General features: G+C 38.0%; 1 protein-coding gene across 3 annotated transcripts in view; it reads right to left on the bottom strand.

The window, feature by feature from the left end:
* IL7R (interleukin 7 receptor) overlaps positions 1-17,143 on the bottom strand; it is a 32,845-nt gene extending 15,702 nt beyond the window's left edge. The window contains exons 1-2 of one of the 3 annotated variants that reach the window (XM_088827648.1): positions 16,983-17,143; positions 11,233-11,371 (exon numbers count right to left, since the gene is read on the bottom strand). In XM_088827648.1, the coding sequence (XP_088683774.1) occupies positions 11,233-11,371; positions 16,983-17,064 (221 nt within the window). In that variant the 5' untranslated portion in view covers positions 17,065-17,143. Of the gene's footprint in view, positions 1-11,232; positions 11,388-16,982 lie in introns of all 3 variants that reach the window. The other 2 variants (XM_055422184.2, XM_055422185.2) reach the window with 2 other exon arrangements.
* Between the last annotated feature and the right edge of the window lie 209 nt (positions 17,144-17,352).

Genomic DNA, 17,352 nt, shown 5'->3' with positions numbered 1-17,352 from the left:
CGGCCCTTCCAATTAATATTCAAGACTGATTTCCTTTAGGATGGACTGGTTGGATCTCCTTGCAGTCCAAGGGACTCTCAAGAGTCTTCTCCAATACCACAGTTCAAAAGCATCAATTCTTCGGTGTTCAGCTTTCTTTATAGTCCAAACTTCGCATCCATACATGACTACTGGAAAAACCATAGCCTTGACTAGACGGACATTTGTTGGCAAAATAATGTCTCTGCTTTTTAATATGTTGTTTGAGAAAGAGAATTAAAATAAAATAGCTTTTTGCTGCCATTCTAGTGTGCTAATTTACTCAAGCTCTAGATGCAAGTGAACCTGAAATAGTCAAACACGTACATGAAAATAATGAAATATTCTTAACTTTTAGACTTGATTGTTAGAAGATAAATAATTTGTTTAGGTGGGAAGCTAATTTCTTTCTTTTTATTTTTTGATGTTCTGCAGAAATATATTGAAAAATAAATAACGCCGGTAAAGAAATATTGACAAAAAAGTTTAAATTAATCTAAAGGATTATATACAAAAAACCATATACACTACAGGGATTTCCCTGATGGTCTAGTGGTTAAGAGTCTGTCTTCCAATGCCAGGGATGCAGATTCAGTCCCTGTTTGAGGAACAAGTAACAGACTCCCACATGCCCTGGGGCAGCTGGACCCTCGTGCCAAAACTACTGAGGCTGTACATTACAACTAAGACCCAACACAGTCATAAAATAAAATGTGTGTGTGTGTAAGTCGCTCAGTCACGTCCAACACTTTGCAATCCCACAGACTGTAGCCCACCAGGCTCCTCTGTCCGTGGGATTCTCAGGCAAGAACACTGGAGTGGGATGCCATTTCCTCCTTCAGGGAATCTTCTCGACCCAGGGGTTGAGCCCAGGTCTCCCACATTGCAGGCAGAATCTTTACTGTCTGATCCACCAGGGAAAAACAATCCCTGCCCCCCACCTACCCCGCATATAAGTAAATATTTAAAAAATACACTTAATAGGTGATTTTGGAATTTTTATAGGTAATTTTGGCTGAGTTCCACTTTTAATTGATCAACAGATTGTTAAATCAACCCTTCTCCCCACGCTTCTTAGATGAAATGTTCTAGGAACTGAATTCTGTCACTTCTGTGACCTCCTATTCCCTATAAGATCAGACTTTCAGGAAATGCAAGAAAAGAGAATGTTGCCTACAATGCAGCTCCATCTAAAGCTCCAAAGTGTACTCTTTCAAACAATTCCTCCAGGGATGGAACCCACATCTCCTGTGTCTCCTACATTGCAGGCAAATTCTTTACTACTGAGCCATCAGGGAAGCCTACATGTACACCCTGCTGTATTAAAAATAGATAACCAACAAGGACTTATAGTATAGCATGTGGAACTCTGCTCAGTGTTATGTGGCAGCCTGGATGGGAATGGAGTTTGGAGAAAATGAATACATATGTATGTAAGACTGAGTCCCTTTGCTGTTCACCTGAAGCTATCACTGTTTATTAATCAGCTAGATCTCAATACAAAAAGTTTTTTTTTTTTAAGTATGTTTCAGTTGCAGAATAGCTTATATCACATTAACCCTCAACAAAAACTACAATAAACTTTGAACAAGATATTTTTGAAAATACTATTTAAAAGCATTGGAGAATAATCAAAAGTAGGCAGAAACTAAAGGGAATTTAATTCCTTAGAAAAGAGTGGATTAGATCCTTCTTTCTATGTTACTTGTTTTGTTTTATCTAAGGGTACTTTGTGGTGGGCATTTAGAATCTAATAGAAGCCCACAGTTTTACTGTCTTAAGTTAGAGGACAGAATTTCGTTTGGCCTGAATGGCTGGGTATTTTTAAGGGGGAAAAGCCTAGAAGTGAGGAAACTTTAGAGATAGAAGACACCGGGTCTATACGTAAACTCTGCTTAAATTATTATATGTCCCCTTAATTATGCTAATGTGGAGGAAGCTCCAAGGAAACTGCGAAAATAGCTAGATAGTTCTAGAAAGTACTAAACAGATAATTTTGGCGCTGCCTGAAAAGAACATTTTGGAGATTAATCCAGCTAAGTTAACTGAGTAACAGAGTTGAAGTTAATGCTTGCCAGAGGAAGTTAGGGAGAAGGCAATGACAACCCACTACAGTACCCTTGCTTGGAAAATCCCATGGACAGAGGAGCCTGGTAGGCTGCAGGGGTCACGAAGAGTCTGACACGACTGAGTGACTTCACTTTCATGTATTGGAGAAGGAAATGGCAACCCATTCCAGGGTTCTTGCCTGGAGAATCTCAGGGACGGCGGAGCCTGGTGGGCTGCCATCCATGGGGTCGCACAGAGTCGGACACGACTGAAGCGACTTAGCAGCAGCAGCAGCAGCAGCAGAGGAAGTTATCAAAACCCAATAAATAAATAAACCACCCTCTTTTCAAAAGCACCCTTCCTACATTCAAAAACTGTTGCAAAAGAGCAGAAAAAGAAAAACATGACACATAGTCAAGACAAAAAGCAGTCAATGGAAATTGACGCTAAGATGACTCAGATAATCGGAACCAGCAGAAAAGAAATTTTCAGCAGCTTTTGTAAATATGTTTAAGGGCTAAAAAGCGTCTGCCTACAATGCCTGCCATGTGGGAGACCCGGGTTCACTTCCTGGGTTGGGAAGATCTCCTGGAGAAGGAAATGGCAACCCACTCCAGTATTCTTGCCTGGAAAATCCCATCGATGGTGGAACCTGGTAGGCTACAGTCCACGGGGTCGCAAAGAGTCGGACACGACTGAGCGACTTCACTTCTTTCTTTAAGGGCTAAACAAAAAATGCTATTATAATTATTAAACAAATGTATAACTTTAGTGGAGAAGTGGAAACTAGAAAAGAGAACAAAATGAAAATACTATAACCGACAAGTACAAACGTAAAGTTTTAAAGGATGGCATTAATAGCAGATAGAAGATGGCAGAAGCAAAGGTTAGTGAAGTTGAAGATAGGTCAATAGAAATTATTCAGTCTGAAACAGCAGAAACAAAGTCTTGTTGACCTATGGGACAATATCAAGGGGACAAATAATATGCAATTAGAGTTTCAGAACAAAAAGAGAGAATTTGGCTGAAAAATACTTAAAGAAATAATATTCCCAAATTTCTGAAATTTCAGAAAGCATATCAACTTCTGGGCTTAAAAAACTTAGCCAATTCAAGCAGAATAAGTACAAAGGAAACCCTACCTAGGTACATCATGGTCAAATGGCTGAAAAGCAAAGGCACATAAATCTTGAAAGCATGCAGAGAAGTAGATCACTTCTAATCAGAAATTATGTGACCCAGAAGACATTGGAATAATATATTTAAGACTCTGGAAGGGGAAAAATCACCTGCTTTGAATCCGTATAGTATAAAATATTCTTCAATAATGAAGGCAAAATAAGGATATTTCTAGCTATATAAAAATTTAGATAATTTGTTTTAGGAAGTTCTTTAGACCAAAGGAAAATAATACTAGGTGTAATTTCAGATCTACAGGAAGCAATTAGGTGTACCATAATAAATATAAAAAACACCACATATATTCTTTTCATAAATTCTTTAGAGATAAAGATTGCTCAGGACTTCCTTGGCAGTCCAGTGGTTAAGACTCTGTGCTCCCAACGCCAGAGGGACAGGTTCAACCCTGGTCAGGGAACTAAGATCCTGCTTGCCACACAGTGTGACAAAAAAAAGGAAAAGATTTTTTAAAACAAATAATATAATATTATTGTGGAATTAACAATATATATAGATATGAAATATATGACAATAGTACAGAGGCTAGAATGTGCTAAGTACAATTGTGTTCCAAGTTCCTTATGTTTTTCATGAAAAAGTACATTAACTCTAAACTCTGATAGGAAATTGTTGAATATAGGGGCACTTAATATAAAAAGAAACAGTGCCCAAATGTGAAAATAAGGAAGATATATAATGTTTCAACAGCTCCATTTCTTTCAAAGAAGTTAAATTGATTACTAATAAGTTTTCCTACAAAGAAAATTTTACGTCCAGATAAAACTGGTGAATTTTATCATAAGTGCCAATCTTACACAAATTCTCTCGGAAAATTAAGGAGAAATTTAAACAAGCTCTCCCAGCTTGTTTCATGAAGTTAGCCCAAGTCTGGTACCGAAAGCTGGCAAAGATATTACAGAAAAGAAATTTAAAAATTAATATTCCTCAATTAAATGTTAATATATTGATGCTAACACATAATGATAAAGTAAGTTGCATTGCAGGAAATCCAGGTAGGGTCAACAATCAAAGATCAATCAATATGATTCACCACATGAACAAAATAAAAAGCATAAACAATCTGATCATCTCAATTGGTGTAGAAAAAGCGTATGACAAAATTCAGCATCCATTTACAACTAAACTCTCAGTAGACACCTCAATCTGATAAGGGGTATCTACGAAAAGTCTATGGTTAAGAACATACCTGGTGGTGAACTAGTTAACAGTTTTCTCCTAAGATAAGGACAAAGCAGGAATATCTATTTTTCCTACTTTTATTCAACAGTATACTGGACGTTGTAACCAGTGCATAAGGCAAGAGAAACAAAAATCATCAGTTTGGAAAGAAAGAAAATGAAATTTTGTTTATTTTCAGACATGTTTATTCACATGGAAAACTATAAAGATATACCAACACAATTACAGGAAATAATAGAGTGATTTCGTTAAGGTCAGTTTACAAAAGTCAATCTTAGTTCTATAGACTAGTGTCCAAAAATTGGAAAATAACTGTAAAAAATAACAGCTCCACTTATGAGAGCAATAAAACATAAAATGCTTAGAAATAAAATTAATAAAAGATGTTTAAGGTCTTTCCAAAGGAAATTACAAAACATTCCTGAGAGCTGTTAAAGGAAATCTAAACAGAGAGCTATATTCATGGATTAGTAAATTGAGTGCTGAAAAGATGAAAGTTTCCCCCAAATTGGTATATCATTTTAATCAAAACCTCAGCAGGATTTTTAAAAAATTGTCAAGCTTATTCTAAAACTTACGTGGAAACACAAAGAACTCAGAATAGCCAAACAACACTGAAAAAAAGTAGAACAAGATGAAGGACTTGGAGACTTGATTTTGAACTTACTATAAGGTTATGACCATCAAGACAGCTTAGCACTGTCACAAGGATAGACATATTGATCAATGGAAAATATAATGTTCTGAAATAGACTCATACATATAAGGATTATTGATTTTAAATACATGCACCCAATGAATTCAGTAGAAACAAATCTCTTCAGCAAATAGTTCTGGAACAGTTGAGCAAATATGTGGAAAATATAAACCTCAATTTCACAAAAATTAATTGGGTATGGAGTATAGTTCTAAATATAAAGACTAAAATTATGAATTGTTTAGAAGAAAACATGAGAAAATATCTTCCTAACTTTGAGGGTAGACACAAATATAGTCATGACACAAAAACACTAAATATAAAAAATAAAAATAAAATAAATTGGGCTGCATCAAATGAAAATCTTTTGCTTATTAAAATATGCCATTAATAAAATGAAATGGCAATAGAAGATTCATTGATAGCAATTCATTAATAAAATGAAATAGAAAATAGTTGTAGTACATATATCTGACATCATAATTGTATGTAGAGCATATGAAGAATTCATACCCAAGGGACAAATAATTCAATGAAAAAAAACAAAAGCCTAACAGTTATTTACCAAAAGAATACATACAAATGGCCAACAATATGTGAAAAGGTGGTCAACATTATTTGTCTTGCAAAATGTGAATAAAATCATGAGATACTATTTCGAAGTCAAATATTGGGAATGATGTGCAGTTCTCATACATTGAGAGCAGGAGAGCGGAATGATATAACCACTTTGGAAAACTTGTCGGGCAGTTTTTTATAAAGGTAAATACATACCTACCACAGTGATACAGTAATTCCACTCCGAGATTTTTACTTCAAAGAAGTTAAAATTTGTATTAAACTGATTTGTGAAAGCATGTCAATCATAAGTTTAAAAAAGGATAATCTCAAACTTGAGAAAACTCAAATGTCCATAAAAATACAAAAGGATTAAAAATTTGTGATAAATTTGTTGGGAGTACAGCTGATTAACGATGTTGTGTTGGCTTCAGGTGTACAACGAAGTGATTTGGTTATATATATACATGTATCCAGGGCTTTCCAGTGGCTCAGCAGTAAAGAATCTGCCTGTCAATGTAAGAGACATGGGTTCGATTGCTGGGTCAGGATGATCCTCTGGAGGAAGTCATTGCAACCCCCTCTAGTATTCTTGCCTGGGAAATTCCATGGACAGAGGAGTCTGGGAGTCAAACAGGACTTAGCAACTAAACAACAACAAAAACTACAGCAACATACATGTATCTATTCTTTTTCAAATTCTTTCCTACTTAGGTTGTTACATAATATTGAACAGAGTTCCCTGTGCCATACAGTAGGTCTTTGTTGGTTATCCATTTAAAATATAGCAAAGTGTAGATATCAATCCCAAACTTCCTAACTATTCCTCTCTTCAACCCTTCCTCCCTGCTAACTATTTATATAGAGAGATATTTGCTTAACTTGTATATTTAGGTAAAGAAATAAAATCTCACAATCTAACTCTGATCAATAATTAGTAAAGATGGATGAGGACAAGAGTAAAAGTTCCAAAAAAAAACTATGGTATATTTGAACGGTGAAATTAATACTCAGCAATTGGAAAGATGAGCTATGAGATAAGCATCAACATGGATAAATCTCAAAAACATTTTTTTGTGTGAAAGAAGTCAGACAGAAAAGAGGGAGCAGTGCATTATTTCATTTATAAGAACTATCAGAAACCAGCAAAACCAAAGGATGATAGAATTCAAAACTGTGATTTCTCGCAGGAGATGAGAGATTGAAAGGGGACATGATGCATCTTTATAAGGTGAAAGGAATTTTCTGCAACCCAACTGAGGTGATGGTAACATGTCATATATGTTTCTCAAAACTCATTTAGTATTTGTACATTTTACCATAGTAAACTTTATCCCCCAAATGAACTGTAATGAAAAAAGAAAGCAAAGTGAAATTAACAAACGACATAAAAATTGAAGAAGTAAAGCAGAGTATGTATTCTCACTGTAAAAATAAACAATGCAGAGTAAAAGGAAAATTACTCAGTTCTCTTCTTTCCTTCAACCCCCAGATTGATTCACATCTCTTGTGATAACCATGGTTACCAGTTTGTTTTCCCTACATGCCCTTTAAGTCCAGCCACCGAGTCCTAAAAAGAAGTAACCTGGGTCAAACTGGAAGTAAGGATTGTGGAAGAAAATGGTTGGCTTCTGTGAAGAGAATTCTTCTCATTAATCAGATCTTTTTAGAAAAAAATATGGAGAGTGTGTTCTCCAAAGGTCATTTGCTACCCACAATGCAGAAGTGTGTTGGTTTTCTGCGGTGAAATTGGATGTGTGTACACGTTTTTCTGCATGTGCACATGTAAGCCCTTTCCAGGATCATTCCTGAGCTCTCTAGCAGACATGTGTGGAATGTTCAATTGCAGATCCTTAGCATGTAGGAATGTTCCAGTACTGTCGGACATTTGAGAAGAATCTGATATTCTCAATCCATTCTTGCTTTTCAAGAAATGTGAGTAATGAGCAACAACAATGAAGCATCACCATATGGCTGTCTTATGAGGCTGGGCCCCCTTTAAGGGCCCTGAGCTCTAGGACCTGCTCTGTGGGAGGGGAAGCCGTGATAGGAGACTAAGAGATAACTGTGGTCTAGAACAGACAGCCTTGTTTCATGTCACTGACCCTGGCTTCAGGTGATCAGAGGAAACTCAGTGTCTCCCATGAGTGGCTCAACTCTAGTCAATCCAAATCATTTCAATTCACTTAATTAAATTAAAACAACTTACTTGGTGCTAAGTGTGTATTGCTAGGATTAGGAATGTTCTAGGACTACACTCCCCAACACAATGGCCACAGCCCCATGTGTGGATATTGAATCTTTGAAATATGGTTTGTCTAAATTGAGATGTGCTCCATATATGAAATACCAGATTTTGAAGATGCAGATATTCAAAATACCTCATGAATATTTATGTTCATACTGTTCATATTTTTTGTTCATGTAGGTTGAAATGATAATGTTTTGGCAATATTACATTAAATAAAACGTTATTAAAATTAACTTTCACCTATTTTTTTTAAAACGTGGTTACTAGACAATTTAAATTACATATATCATTCCCACATTTGTGGGTCATAGTATATTTCTGTTGGATAGAGCTGTTTTAGGGGATTTTGGTGGGGAGAAAAGATCAGTACAGGTACCCAAGTAGACCCATAGGCTAGCAAAATTGGTCCCGTGGAGGACATCAACCCTAAGCTACTTACATAAATTCCTTTTTTCTGAAAATAGAGACTGCTGGGGACCACACGATTCTTCACCTCAATGCCACTTTCCTCAATCTCCTACAAACTAGTGTAGTTTAGTGTGATAAACACATTTCTCTTGCTGGTGCAAACAAGTATTTACATGGAAATACTAAAAACAAACCACAGAGGTTATTCCTCATTTGGTCCTAAAAGACAGAATCTTTTCAAAAGTTAGTATGGTTTAGAAAGGACTAGATTAACAACACTTGACAGATATTGCTAGTTAAGTCAGGAACGTGAGGTAGCCTGGGCTGGATGCAGCCTGTGATGTTGGTGGTAATTGATGAAAAAAAAAAATGACATATTTGATGTGGTATCTGTAGGCGGCACATGGGAGTGACTATGGTGCCTCCACGAATGTGGAAATAAAGGAAATACAATTACTTTTTGAGAGCTGCCTGTGAAAATTATCCAAACAGCTAAAAAGCAGGGGCCCAAATTTACACGCCTATGGTGTTCATGTATGGATGTGAGAGTTGGACTGTGAAGAAAGCTGATTGCCGAAGAATTGATGCTTTTGAACTGTGGTGCTGGAGAAGACTCTTGAGAGTCCCTTGGACTGCAAGGAGATCCAGCCAGTCCATTCTGGAGGAGATCAATCCTGGGTGTTCATTGGAAGGACTGATGCTAAAGCTGAAATTCCAATACTTTGGCCACCTCATGCGAAGAGTTGACTTATTGGAAAAGACCCTGATGCTCGGAGGGATTGGGGGCAGGAGGAGAAGTGGACGACAGAGGATGAGATGGCTGGTTGACATCACCGACTTGATGGACATGAGTTTGCGTAAACTCCGGGAGTTGGTGATGGACAGGAAGGCCTGGCGTGCTGCGATTCATGGGATTGCAAGCAGTCAGACATGACTGAGCAACTGAACTGAACTGATCTTGAGCTACAGTCCCACAGGTGGCCTTAAGTGGTAAATAACCCCCCTGCCAATGCAGTAGACATAAGAGATGCAGGTTCAATCCCTGGGTCAAGAAGATCCCCTGGAGGAGGGCATGGCAACCCACTCCAGTATTCCTGCCTGGAGAATCCCAGGAGGAGCCTGGTGGGCTATAGTCCACAGAGTCACAAAGAGTCAGACATCACTGAAATGACTTAACACACACTTAACTTGAGTTACACCACTGCTCAGAACCCAGGAGTTGCACGAATCTTCCCCTCAAGGTGTGGCTAACTTTGTGAAAATGACTGCCCTCCAGAAGCATCTTAGCCTACTAAGAGCTTCATACTTACTTTTTAACATGGAAAACATGTCTTAAAATAATCCCTTTCCAATGGAAATATCTGAATCCAACCTAACAACCCAAACTGAGGCTACGGACAGGTTAAAATACAACAGGAGAAATCAAGAGACTTGTGAAAGGAAGTGGGGAAGTTTGTTCAGGTGGCCAAGGAAGCGGTCAGATACCGTTATGAGTGAAAGTGGACAGAAGGTCAACCTCTGCCTCCCCAGTTAAAACCACTGCCGTTTACCACCCAGCTGGCTGGAGAGGCAAAGCAGACCTCTGTGTCAGAGTGGGTTTTGCCCACAAAAATGATGTGCATCTTTTGAATAAGTTGTTCAGCAGCTTTAGTGGAGTCTACTTGTTGTGCAGACTCTGGACATTGTAGGTTCCTTTTCTCTAGGTGTATGTTATTCCTGGAAAGCACGTGATAGAAGTGTACTGACAGAGGCAGACTGAGAACACAGTATGACATTCAAGTCCAAGGTCATATTTATCCAAAGACCTTAGCAGGAGACATTGCATGCACAGAGGCAGGGAATTAACATAAGACATGGGATTCAGGGCTTGTCAAGACCATGTATTGTGGGAGATTGGCTGTCTATGGAATTTAAGAAGCCCTCTTTTACTACTGGTAGGTTTTGACTCATTTTCCTTACTACACAACTAACTAAAATTAGGTCATCTGATATGAATTTGGAAATAGCCACAAGTCAGAATTTCATGACAGTATTTTTTTTCAAGTCATCAGAGATAGTAACTCTTGGCAACAAGAGATGATTTGTGGAAGAGGGAGAAGATAAGTTCTCTGAGCTCTTTACTAAACTTTCAAATCCGCTAAGAGACTTTCTCTTTCTTTATACCTTTCTTAGTGGCTCCATGAAACCCAGAATCAATTTCTTCCTGTGGATTTTTAGAAAACTCGTTATCGGCAGCTGGCCGGATGGCAGTTGGGTCTCTCTAGATTCACAGAGTTTTGACTTAATGCTTCTTTTTCATTACTTCTTACATACTGGATATGCCATCTAATTAAATAATTGAAGTATTATTATAAATTATTTATACTTATTAAGTATAAATTATTTAACCATCACATCTCCCTATAAGGTGGTATTTAACAGGTGAAGAAACAACGGATAGATAAGTTACACAACTTACTCTAGGTTAAAAAGCCAGTTAAGTGCTCGTGTTAGGATCAGAAACCAGGCACCCGCCCTGGAGTATGGCTTGAAGACACTAGCTTGTTCCATGTTGGGCAAAGAGCCTTTAGGGGAGGAGTGAGCCAGGACAATCAGAATTTAAATTCTGCCATGAAGTCAGGAGGGATGTGGGACCTCCCACATCCACACCATCATTTGGCTGTAGCAGCGAGGACCTGAAAGATGAGCTCCTGAGTGTTTCTTTGCTTGAGTCTCTTGGTGAAAGACAAGGAGATTGAGGAAGTTTTTGGAATTTACTCAATTTTAATATTTGAAAATTAGCCCCCACACTCTCTTTTGCAGCTGTTGCTGTGCAGTATACGAAAGAGAGACGGAGGATTTCTAAGCACCCATTGAAGGCACCATTCCTCACCATATTTCAAATTCCAGATTGGTGCTGTTGATGTCCGAGTCATCAAATGTGCAGGTCAGCAAGTGCTGGAGTCCATCCACTTCCAGCTGACTGTAGCAGGAGAATGAATAGTCATCCAGTTCTGCGTCGTCAAAATCTCCTGGCAAGGAACAAACCTATAGATGTTAATGAAGCCAATAAGTGCCTTCTTGTGCAATCTGGACTGATGTTGCTGAAATGACAGCCTTTCATGGCCGACATAAATGAGTGGTGATTGTCTAAAGAAGGAAAGCCCAAGGGCAAAGACAAGAAATAGGACTTCAAAAAAGAAAAACAAAAACAAAAATAAAAGCAAACAAAATGACAAAACTCAAACAAAACTTAATGAGCACAGATTTTTTTCTAATAGAAAAAAGTCATCACAATTAATAAATAGTCTCCAAAGATTTATAAATATCTCTGCTATTGGGTAAGAGCATTGGAGATCTAGAATGAGACACTAAATGTATCCTTTCTTTTATATAATGAGCATTTCTTTTGTTAGTTTATACTTTAAATGAGATACTCTATTATTCATGTGCCACCTAATCTAGCCTTGTACTTTATTACTAATCTTCCTTTATTGCCTCCCAAGAATTTTTTTTGAATGAATGAAAGAAGATGATAGCTATCTTGCAGTCAGAAGTTCACTTCTTAAAACAGTAGCTTTCCCTTACCTAAACAGGTATCCCACCTGAAAGTCCCATTGATTTTTCCTTTGTGTGAATATTTATTTAAGGCCACTTGTCTTAAGCTACTAACTGAGGCAAATAGGATCAGAAAAAATTACAACACAGGAATCAGACCTGGTGGAGCTTCCCACGAATCTTAAAGATACTACTTCTGTGCTTGTATATCCTCCTTTTAGAGATATTGTGTTTTATGAATATGAGCAAAATTCTAGAAGCATGTGGGAAACCAGAAGTTTTATGCCATTGCCTTTGGAACGTACTTTTAGAGATAGTATTTGATTTCTTAAGATGCATTGAGACCCCTAAGATTAAACATATATTTTATGCGTATATTTAATAGTATTTAATAAAGAAAAATATGTCATCAACTGGGATCTGAGAAAATCCGGAGTAACCAAAGCCATTCTTGGAGAGACTGAGTGTGAGCTAAGGTCCACTGATACTGAAATTACTTTGGCCACTGATATGAGAAAATTGAAGCTCTTGGGGTTGGGAAGATCTCCTGGAGAAGGGAATGGTAACCCACTCCAGTATTCTTGCCTGGAGAATCCCCATGGACAGAGGAGCCTGGCAGGCTACAGTCCACGGGGTTGCAAAAAGTCAGATACGACTGAGCGACTAAGCACAACACAACACAGCACAGGCTTTAAATAGGAGAGAGAATATACTGAAAATTAAACCCCAACTGAGTATCCTGATTCCAGCTTGATCAAGATTGCTGGGAGAAATATCAATAATCTCAGATATGCAGATGACACTATCCTTATGGCAGAAAGTGAAGAGGAACTAAGAAGCCTCTTGATGAAAGTGAAAGAGGAGAGTAAAAAGGTTGGCTTGAAGCTCAACATTCAGAAAACAAAGATCATGGCACCTGGTCCTATCACTTCATGGCAAATAGATGGAAAAACAGTGGAAACAGTGTCAGACTTTATTTTTTTGGGCTCCAAAATCACTGCAGATGCTGATTGCAGCCATGAAATTAAAAGATGCTTACTCCTTGGAAGGAAAGTTATGACCAACCTTGATAATATATTGAAAAGCAGAGACATTACTTTGCCAACCAAGGTCCGTCTAGTCAAGGCTATGGTTTTTCCCGTGGTCATGTATGGATGTGAGAGTTGGACTGTGAAGAAAGCTGATCGCCGAAGAATTGATGCTTTTGAACTGTGGTGTTGAAGAAGACTCTTGAGAGTCCCTTGTACTGCAGGGAGATCCAACCAGTCCATTCTAAGGGAGATCGATCCTGGGTGTTCATTGGAAGGACTGATGCTAAAGCTGAAGCTGCAATACTTTGGCCACCTCATGTGATGAGTTGACTCACTGGAAAAGACTCTGATGCTGGGAAAGGTTGGGGGCGGGAGGAGAAGGGGACGACCGAGAATGAGATGGCTGGATGGCATCACCGACTCTGTGGACATGAGTTTGAGTGTACTCCGGGAGTTGGTGATCAACAGGGAGGCCTAGCGTGCTGTGATTCATGGGGTCGCGGAGAGTCGGACACGACTGAGCGACTGAACTGAACTGAATTGAACTGAACTGAACTGAGTATCCTGAAGGCCATGGGATTACAGAAAGAACCCTCTTTACTTCAACAACCTAGTAGTCCTTTGGGAGAATTAGTAAAGCTGGTTGTGAGTGGACCAACCAGTTGAGAGAAAGGTCAGTTCAATCAAAGCAACAAATCTTGAAGGGCCACGCCTAGGTAAGAGCTGAAGGCACTGCTCTTTTTGACTATATCTAGAATCCATCAAGCTCACAATCCTGCCACCAGCAAAGACTCTTGATGCTGGGAAAGATTGAAGGCAGGAGGAGGAGGGGACGACAGAGGATGAGATGGTTAGATGGTATTATTGACTTAAAGGACATGAATTTGAGCAAGCTCCGGGAGTTGGTGATGGACAGGGGATTCTGGAGTGCTGCAGACTATGGGGTCGCAAAGAGTCGGACATGACTGAATGATTGAACTGAACTGTATTTCAGCTGGATATGGCCCTCTTTTTAATGGCAGTTTTAAATAATGAGGGGCAGCCCACTATTTGGGACTCCCATGTCAAAATATATTTGCTCCTAATCTTACAGAGTGAGATCAGTCCCCTAATTGCTGGCACCTTTCTTGATGGAATGGTTCAGTGTGGCTTTAGCCTGCCCTTTTATGGCAGTACTCATGCATTCTAAGTGTTTTCTCTTCCTTGGAACGTCTACCAATCTGGTACAACAGAACCTACATTACTCTTTGGATTCAGACATTTGTGGGTCAGCTTTGTCTCCAAAACTCTTTAACATACAACTTAAGCCAGAAAGAGCAGACTTTAGTAGATTCTGGGTATCAACAGAGCAAAGCACTCCTGCTACCCTTAGCCATCCAATCTGGCAAAGCAAATTTGCTGTATATTCTTATACATTCTATAAAGCAGTGACCACTTACAATAGCCAAGACATGGAAGCAACCTAAAGGTCCATTGACAGTTGAATTGATAAAGAACGTGTAGTATATATATATAATAGAATATTACTCAGCCATTAAAAAGAATGAAATAATACCATTTGCAGCAACATGGATGGATGTAGAGACTATCATACTAAGGTAAGTAAGTCAGACAGAGAAAAATATATATCATATGATATTGCTTATATGTAGAATCTAAAAAAAATGATACAAATGAAACATTTACAAAATAAAAATAGATTCACAGACATAGAAAACAAACTTACCTAGTTTATCAAAGGGAACAGTGGAAGGTTGGGGGGAGGAAGATAAATTAAGAGTTTGGGATTAACATATACATACCACTATATATAACATAGGTAAATAATAAAACCCTACTGTAAAGCACAGGGAATTATACTCAATATCCTGTAATAATGTATAATGGAAAAGAATCTAAAAAAGATACACACATATGTGTGTGTGTCTCTCTTTATATGTGTATAACTGAATCATTTTGCTGTATACTTGAAACTAACACAACATTGTAAATTAATGATACTTCCATGAAAGAGAAAAAAGTAGTGGTCATACAGTTAAAATGGCCATGTTTTGAGAAATAGCTCATTGGTTGTTTAGCAGGTTCTGAGCTCATTGATTCTGAGTCAAAGTTGCTTTGTAAACGAGAAAAGCCCCCTCAATAACCTGCAAAATTGCTGGCATTTTACAAAGAGAATGCCATATCTGCTCCTAGCTTAGTTAAGATTCATATACACAGTGGTTAAGACCTCTAGCACCAGATGGACAGATGTGGATTTAAATCCTGGCTGTTCCACAGTGTAGTTGTGATCCTTCATCAGGTCCTCTCTAAGCTTCAGGGTTCTGATATTTAAATTCGTGTTATTATGAGGAATCACTGAATACAAAGATCTTACTTAGAACATAGAAAGCAATGGGCTTTCAATAAGGGCTAGCTAAGACTATTATCACATTCTTTGAGAAATAAAGAAAAGGTAAAAAAATTCTAATTCTAATTAGAAGGATATACATGAACTCTTTGGGGGCTCTTTGAAAAAGAGTGTTTTGTCACAGGTATTATTATGACTACAGCTTTGGAATTACATAGAGCTTATGAACAGTGAGTTTTTTAAAATGCTCACTATAAAACTGAGAATTTTTGAAATATGTATTATAGACAAGACAATGTGGTTTAGAAATTTTCCTACTGGAAGGGCTTAGTTGATTAAAAGTATAAATGGTTTGAATTTTTAAAAAGTATCTTCTTCTCTTGATCATTCTTATGCTTATCAGAGAACTAACTTATCTTTAACAAAGAGCAGTTGATTATTTTGAATTCTTGACACCTCAAACTGAGAAGTATTTTGATGTAATCATGTGGATGGTGGTTACAGATCTCTTAAAAAATACCCTGAAATTTAAAAAGTTGAAGTGAAAACTCAGCTTTCAATTAGAATCCTTAATTTGTTTTTAAAATAAAATGACAGCTGCGGGGAGTGGGGAAGCAGAAGGGATATATTATATTCCAAAGGGTAAGATTTGTGTGTTACCTGCCAAGCATCTATCTGTACAGACACAAGACAATATTTACCATGAAATAATTATCATGCCCCACAAAGTGATTCATTCAGTCACGCTATGAAAAATGGCAACCCTCTGACAATTCCATTAACGAAAATATGCTAGGGATTTCCATCCTTAGTGATTACATGACTTAAGCTATCTAAGCTGAGTCATTAGGCTGACGTACTTGATATCTTCACTAGGCAAATACTTTTTAAATCTTAAAGTGAAAGCATTTAAATTTCAGGAACAATTTGGTGGTTCAAATTTCCAGGTAGCTCCTCTGGGCCATTTCACCTTTGCGTAATTTCAGTTGTAATTACAATAGGTTTACAAAGTAGACAGCATCTGCCTCTAGGTACTAAGTATTTAAGGATCCTAAAGAGAATTATTATATGATGATAAATTTGTTGGCCTGGATGCAGTTAAATATATTTCAAAGAGAGCTCATTCAGATCTTACCCCTATTCAGTTGTTCACTAAGAATACCACATGATCACACCAAAACTAAAATATTTTGAAGAAATTTTCAAGTATTTGTTAAATGTCTACTATGTTCTGGATACTGGAGTAGGTGCTGAGAAAACAGCAAAGGTAAGTGCGGGCAAAGTGGTTGTTTCTGGATATTATTTTATTTTGAAAGTGATGTTTTTGGAGTCTCCTAAAAAGCTAAAGCAAAACAAAATGAGCTTATTTTTTTGGCAAGGTAAAGTTACCTTGAAGGTCTCTAACAAGCATAACCATTGTGTATCTATGGGTGTAAGATCAGAGGCATCAACAAATATTTAAGATTCACATTGGGAGAGTCAAGTGCATCCCTTGACAATTCTAAGCCTTTACAGACCACTTGCAGTGTTGGCCCCAGGCCCCCTGTCCTGGTGGTTACAACAGGCAAAATGGTTAACTATGTGGTAAACCCTCAAACTCCTGTAAATTTAACCCAGTGCCCCACTCCAGTCTATTGGGGATCTGAGCAACTGAAATAGATGCTAGGGATCATCTGAAATCCTGAAGAAAAATCAGAAATGACTCACCATTCTCTGCATAGCCACTTTCTCCAGAAACGGCTTGAAGTAAATAGAAAAGCATACCCAAAGCAGTACTTAGAAGTGTCATTCTGCGAGAGAAACAGAGCAGACAGCAAGCGCGTGAGCCTATGTGTAGGAATGAATGAGAGAGAGAGAGTGAGCAACTTAAATCTATAGCTTTAGGACTTTATACTTGTTTAACCGCAGGGGGGAAGTAGGGGGGAAGTCTAAACAGAAGAAAAGGAGGCAAGTGCCAGAAACAGGAAGTGTGAGTAAAAGTATTGCTGTTGTAAGCAGAAGCAGAGGAAAGGAAGGGATGGAGCCTTTCAGAGGCTGGTACCTCTTTGGCATCCCTGGCTGCCCCCAAATGTACTGA

This window comes from Moschus berezovskii, chromosome 18 (assembly GCF_049115385.1).
Source record: "Moschus berezovskii isolate FMDL1 chromosome 18, NW_MosBer_1.0, whole genome shotgun sequence".
NCBI lineage: Eukaryota > Metazoa > Chordata > Mammalia > Artiodactyla > Moschidae > Moschus > Moschus berezovskii.
Note: the sequence above shows the minus strand (reverse complement) of the source record. Positions and strands in the feature narration are given on the sequence as shown.